Source organism: Benincasa hispida, chromosome 1, assembly GCF_009727055.1.
Source record: "Benincasa hispida cultivar B227 chromosome 1, ASM972705v1, whole genome shotgun sequence".
In the NCBI taxonomy this organism is placed as follows: domain Eukaryota; kingdom Viridiplantae; phylum Streptophyta; class Magnoliopsida; order Cucurbitales; family Cucurbitaceae; genus Benincasa; species Benincasa hispida.
Genome location: NC_052349.1, coordinates 63,118,493 through 63,125,097, shown reverse-complemented (window position 1 = coordinate 63,125,097; position 6,605 = coordinate 63,118,493). Strand labels below are relative to the sequence as shown.

The following is a 6,605-nucleotide window of genomic DNA, read 5'->3' as shown; positions in this document are numbered from 1 at the left end:
TCTAAAATCAGAAACACAATGCATCCAAGAATTTCCCATACAAATATTAACGAGGCAAATAACCTGAGAGATTGCTTGAACTATACCTTTAAAAGTTCCCTACACGGCAACTTAAAACAAATATTGAGAAAAAGAAAAAGGAACACTATTGCTTTAGTAATACAGAAAGGTATAGAGTGATAATTCAAGGTCTACGTGAAATGAATGGGATATCAGATACTTTATAGAGAAAGAGATTCAAATGCACTTGATATTACGTGCATAATGCATGCTAGAATAGCAGAAAAAACCAACTAAGAGGAGCAGCATCCACCCTTCTGGTTAACGGGTTGCCCTTGTAGCTGCACTGTCGGTGGCCTCGCATTGTTTGCAGGCTGACTTGCCATCCTGTAAAACAAGCGAGAAAATTAGTAATTGCTCAAGTGGTCTATCAAATAAAACTAAGGGGCATATCTGGTTACTAGCATTTTTGCACACTAGCACACAGATGGGGAGGGAGATGTACCTATTTTTAATGTCAGCAGTCATGGCCATAAATGCCTGCTCTACATTGGTAGCATCTTTTGCGCTTGTCTCCATAAATGGGATCCCAACCTCATCAGCAAAAGCCTATGAAAACAAATTTTCACTCAGCTTCTCATACCTCCGAGGCTTTCAGCAGCAAATTCAGTCAACAAATGAACAGTGACAGAATATATCAATTTTACCTTTGCTGATTCGTAGGACACTACTCTATTAGGGAGGTCACACTTATTGCCAACTAGAAGCTTGTTTACGTTTTCACTTGCGTAACGGTCAATTTCGTTTAACCATTGTTTGACATTTTCAAAACTCTCCTGGTCTGTTACATCATAAACAATCTTGAACCGACAAGAGAAACAAACTGAGAGTTTTGTGACTAGAGAAAATTTGCTATACTGGAAGTTACAGTACATAAAACTCAGTACATAAAACTTACTATTATGCCATGTGCCCCACGGTAGTAGCTACTAGTGATGGTCCTAAAACGCTCCTGTCCTGCAGTATCCCACTGAATACTCCAATAATCAGAGAAGAGAACTTACAGATTCGTTATTTTTATTAATAAGAAAGCATATGTATAGAGGAAGAGAGAGTCTCTCACAATTTGGAGTTTAATGGTCTTTCCATCCTGTTCCACCGTGCGTATTTTCTAGAACATCAAGACCTTTAAGTGATCAGTGCTATGTACATAAATAAAATAGAATTGGGTTGAAGTTCTAGGATCATTGTAAAGCTTACAAAATCAACTCCAATGGTGCTAATGTAACTATCCAGGTATGAGTCATCCTGTATATAAGATACAAAAGAAACTAATTAGTTCAGTTTATTATTGATGAAACTTCAGGAAAAAGCAACTTTCCAAACAAGAAAAGGTCTTGGCACTTAACAACTGCCAAAATAGAAGAATAAGACAGCAATTTCTTCAGTATCATGAAAGCGAGTGAGACATAGATAGTAGTTACTAAAAAATATGGATCACATGCCATGCCGATGATACTACAAATGTTTCAAATTGTTAACAGTGATTCCTAACTCTCCACCCTCTTAAAAGAACTTTCGAAACTTTCCAATTCAAACATACATTTCATTTGCTTTGAATTTCTTTGAAGCTACAGAGTATAAATTGATAGATAACAAGCCAAGCAATATGTGTCTACATTCAATAATCCACAATGTAAGAAACTAGAGGTAGTAGAAAGTAGATTTTAAAGAAGATGAAGTGCCTCAATAAGGAATGAAAAAAGTGAGAAAATAAATTGAAATGTGTTCTGCTTCACATTGTCACTTCCCTGCTCCAACTCCATCAAGTTTAGAGAAAGAAAACAATGAAGGTTAGTTGCACAAAGACAACTTTATCAATCACCCTTGATATCAACGAAAGTGAAAGAAAGCATAACCTAAGAGTCATAAATGTAGAACAGAGAGTGGTACGGTACTGAAACTTACAGCAAATCTCAACAGAAGACATGACTTCCCAACTCCAGAATCTCCAATAAGCAAGAGCTTGAACAAATAGTCACTATCAGACAAAACCAGATTGAAATATTATTACAAAAAGACAAGGAGGGAAAAACCTGTATGTTAAGGCCACATTTGATAACCATTTGGTTTTTTGTTTTTAAAAATCAACTTATAAACATTATTTCTACTTATTGGTTTCTTTGTTTTGTTGTTACCTTTTATAAAGGTTTTCAAAATCCAAAAACAAGTTTTGAAAACTAAATATGATAATTTTCAAAAACTTATTTTCGTTTATGGAATTTGACTATGGATTAGGAAAGATTAAAACTACCAATCTACCATAAACAAATTGTTTAAAAAATGCCTAATTTTCAAAAACTGAAACCAAAAACCAAATGGTTATCAAATAGGGCCTAAGAAGTCAATCACTTCACATGAAGGGAAGTCAAATGAACAACACCAATTAAAAATACTCTTGACATCCACATATTGCAAAGAAAATTTATCACGGTATCTATTTTGCACATTCTTAACCAGCCGATAAAATTAATAATCATTTGCTTGAATAACAAAGTGATCAATATACACACACAGGCGCAGAATTGTCAGACGATTATTAAACAAAACATTGTACTACCCTAATTTCATAAACCATCAACTTGAAAAACTAAATATCAAAGCAAACAGTGGTGCAAACTTGATGAACAGCATCCATCATTAAATTCTGAAAAAGCAACAGGTCCATGTCTGACAAAGTTAATCATATCATTGGGAAACCAGTAGGGATAACAATATTCGTAACTTTTCAAAATTCTTATATTATTTAAAAATTCAATGCCCAATGACCTCACATCCGAGAGAACAAAAATCCAAATCAATAGACAAAACAAAGGAAAAAAATGACCAATCCATGCAGGGGGTAAATTTTACATAATTCATCTCAATTCTAAAAATTTTAGGGAGAAAAACTGGTTGGAAAACAATAAAATGTTAAATAATTTAAGAGAAACTAGAAGGGACGAGAAATTGCCCCTTCTTCCTTCTCCAATAATCTAACTACAATTCGCTTCAATATTTTCTCGAAATCTGTTTTACTCAAACTGAACGAGGGCTTTGCATTAAAAGTTCCTATCAATCCAAAAACAATCAGATTCATCCACCTCAACAACAATTAAAAATATATATTTATATGAGAATCACAGATCCAAATCATCCTTAAATTGGGTAATAGTTCATCATAATAATAACGAACAAACATCAATCAAAAAAAGGAAAAAAGGAAAAAAGGAAAACTGAAACCAACAAAAACAAACAAACAAACAAACAAGCGGGAATTGCTTGAAGACGAATCGATCAATAAAGCGACTTACTACTCAGGACCCATGATTGTTGGCGGAATGCTGATCTAGAATGGGGGGAAGCTCAACCGGAGTTGAACCGGTCCAGAAAATTCAGACCGGCCGGCGATCGACAGGGGAGAGACGAGAGAGACGAAGGAGGAAGAGAGTAAAGAAGTCGAATAGACAGAGAAGAAAAATGAAATAAAGATTGTAAAACCGAAGAAGGAGAGAAGTTTTATAAAATCACGTTTTTCACCTCTGAACTTGTTGAAATTGCATATTTTTGTTCTTGACAAGCCCCTTCGACATAAATAATAATAATAATAATGATGATGTCATGAGTATAAGGATACCAATATTTTTACGTGGACCTAGCCCGATAAAGTAGCCCAGCAAATAGTGGTTATCTTAGAAGAATTAGGCCAGATGGCAAAATTTAAGGTTAATTATGAAGAATAGCGAATGTGCTTCCAAATCTTGTTAAATTAAAGGCGTGTTTGGTTTAATTTTAAAGTATTTATTTTTTAGAAAAATTCATTTTATAAAAAGATTAAAGTGTTTAGAAATAGTTTTTTAAATACTTTTAAAGTATATTTTAAATCACTTTTTATCACAAAAAAAATTTTGAATAAAATTTTTTTTGAATATATTTTTTTCTCTAATCATTCTAAATAATTAAGGGGGCGTTTGATGTGCGGATTCGAAATGTTAAATCTGAAAATGTTAAGCTTGAGGGTTAGGAGGTTTAGGTAGTTTGGGTCTAAAAAAAGTATTGTAGTGTAAATTTTAGAAATCTGAGTTTAAGAAACTCAGGTTCAAGAAGCCCGTGTTTGGAATGCATGCTTAGGAAGCCTGGGAATAAAATGTAGATTTATAAATCTTGAGTATATGAAATATTTTCCTGTATTTAATTAGTGGTTAAATTTTATATTAGTTTAAATTTGTCATCTTAATTATTTTAATATAGTTAACTTTAAATTAAACAAAAAAATTTAAAAGAATTTTTTTTTTAGTTTTGAAATAGAGATTTGATAAATATTATAATTTTATTAATTTATTATTTTAATAATTTGATATTTTGATTTTACTAGGTTTTGAAATGAAATTTCATAAACTTTATCACTTTAACTAATTTAAATTAGGGATTACTACATATTGCCGAAATAAAATTTCTTAATTTCACCTTATAAAATATAATAATAATATTAATACGAAAAGACGAGGGAAGTTCTTGTGATTATGAACTTTTCAAAATAGTTTTTTTTTTTTTTTTCTTTTTTTCAAAACAGTAAGGAATCTATAGATAGATGATCAATTTTCAGTTAGGAAAAATATAAGAAAATAAATGAAATCTAAAATGAAGAAAATATTAAAAAACTCTGAAGAAAAGGTGGAGAATTAAAAGATATAATCCAATAAATAATAATAATTAAAAAAAAAAAAAAAAGAAAAAAGAGTTAGAAGAAAGAGAAAATGTATTTTAAAAAACATTACTATAATTAAATTAAGTGTTTAATTGGAATGACTTAGAAAAAAATATTTTTTAAAAAAATTCATTTTCATTAAAACACTTTTGATTAAAAAAAATAAAAAAAATCTTACAATAAAAGCACACATGTGTTTGACAACTCTTTTTTAGAAGTATTTTTATTTACAAGTTTGTTTGGTTTGTTATATACTAAAAGTTTTTTATTAACATTTTTCAAGATTTGTCGGTGGCGACTGGAGGTTGGTCGGTAGCAGTCACCGGAGGTGGCCATCAAAGTTGGTCGATGGTGGAAAAAAAGTGTAATCCATAGATTTGAATAGTGTTCACTATTCAAACCCATAAAAAAATATGGAGCTTAGGATGCCTAACCTATCCCAAACATTCCTAAAAGGATTATAATAGCCACTCACACCAAAGATCAAATTGATTTTTTTAAGACTTTATAATTCAAGGTAAATCAGCAATATTCAACCTAAACAAAAGCCAAATCGGGAGGTTTCTTCACGTTTTTGTGGATGGGATATGAATCGATATCTTGAAGCTTGAAAAAGGGAAAATGTAAGAACTTGTTTGGTAGAGAATTTAAAAACATAAATTTGAAAATAAGGAATTAGATGAAAATAAAGTTGTATTTCATGTTTTGTGATATATGTTTGGTAGCCAAACTCATAAATTGAATTACTTAAACAATTGCAAACCATAGAGAGTTTACCCACTAAACATTAGTTGACATTAGTTGAAAATAAATTATTTTTATTTTATTTATGAACATGGTTTTATGTTAAAAAAATTTGTCTAATTATTATTTTGTAATATTATATAATTTATAGGATAAATTAAAAATTTTGTCACAAAGATTTGGAATAAATTAAAATTTAGGTGTTATGGTTTATAATTAGAATTTACTGCCTATGGTTTAATAAAAGCTTCATAAATAATTCTTATGGTAGGAAGTCAGGGACTATTTAAAAGGATTTAAATAGAAGCATATCGACTAAATTTTAATTTTAATCAAAACCACATGAACCAAATTTGGAATTTAACCTAATATATAGTATATTACGTAATACTTATTTTAATTTTTAAAAGATTGAATTGAGTTTAAAACATGACATACTATATTTCTAAATATTTTTATCTTATTTAATATAATTATGAATTTTAAATTTCAAAATTCAAATTTTGGATATATTAAAAACATAAAAATATTGTTTTCATAATTTATACAGTTTGAACTACAGAATCCGAAAATGGTTTTCAGAAATAGAATTCAGATTGTCTACCAAACACATACTTGCTGAACTCAGTGAATCTGAAAAACATAAAACAGAATTCAGATTACGAACCAAATGTGCCCTAAATTTTTTCTTCAATCACTTTTATATGTTTAGTAACATTCAATACATACATACAGACATACATACATACACACATACATAGGTTCTATTATTTTTATTTTATGTTTTAATTCATTTGTTACATATGAATAGTTTTATTGTAGTTTTAATTTATAATCTAAATGGAGGGGTATTATAAAAAAAAATTGATGAGTCATTATCTCTACTGAAGGATAGTAGTAGTTCTAATATATATTTCACAAGTAAATTTGGAAGATTTACTAATAGATTGTGTTAGAGTAAACATGCAAAATACGAAAGCTAACAAAATCGTTAAACACTCTAATTATATTAATTTGAGTAACAGTCGTGCTAAAAAATAAAATTTTCAAACAATATGGTTTCATTTTGGATATCTTTGATGATTTTCACTTGCTCCTTGCAATTTCCACGAAA

General features: G+C 29.8%; 1 protein-coding gene across 1 annotated transcript; it reads right to left on the bottom strand.

Annotated features, from left to right (window-relative positions):
• On the bottom strand, positions 1-3,581 carry LOC120092218 (ras-related protein RABD2c-like). Its single transcript, XM_039050500.1, has 8 exons — positions 3,354-3,581; positions 1,969-2,041; positions 1,261-1,308; positions 1,124-1,171; positions 959-1,030; positions 708-860; positions 506-609; positions 1-387 (listed from the first exon to the last, which is right to left on the bottom strand). The coding sequence occupies exons 1-8, from the start codon at positions 3,365-3,367 to the stop codon at positions 294-296; spliced, it is 606 nt and encodes a 201-aa protein (XP_038906428.1). The 5' UTR covers positions 3,368-3,581; the 3' UTR covers positions 1-293.
• Between the last annotated feature and the right edge of the window lie 3,024 nt (positions 3,582-6,605).

Bases quoted from the DNA above. Each gene is read 5' to 3' on its own strand.
- LOC120092218 (XM_039050500.1), bottom strand. The intron at 1,309-1,968 runs GTAAGTTTCAGT...TCTTATATACAG, and splicing joins GTCTTCTGTTGAGATTTGCT to GATGACTCATACCTGGATAG. The intron at 1,172-1,260 runs GTAAGCTTTACA...TTGATGTTCTAG, and splicing joins GCACCATTGGAGTTGATTTT to AAAATACGCACGGTGGAACA.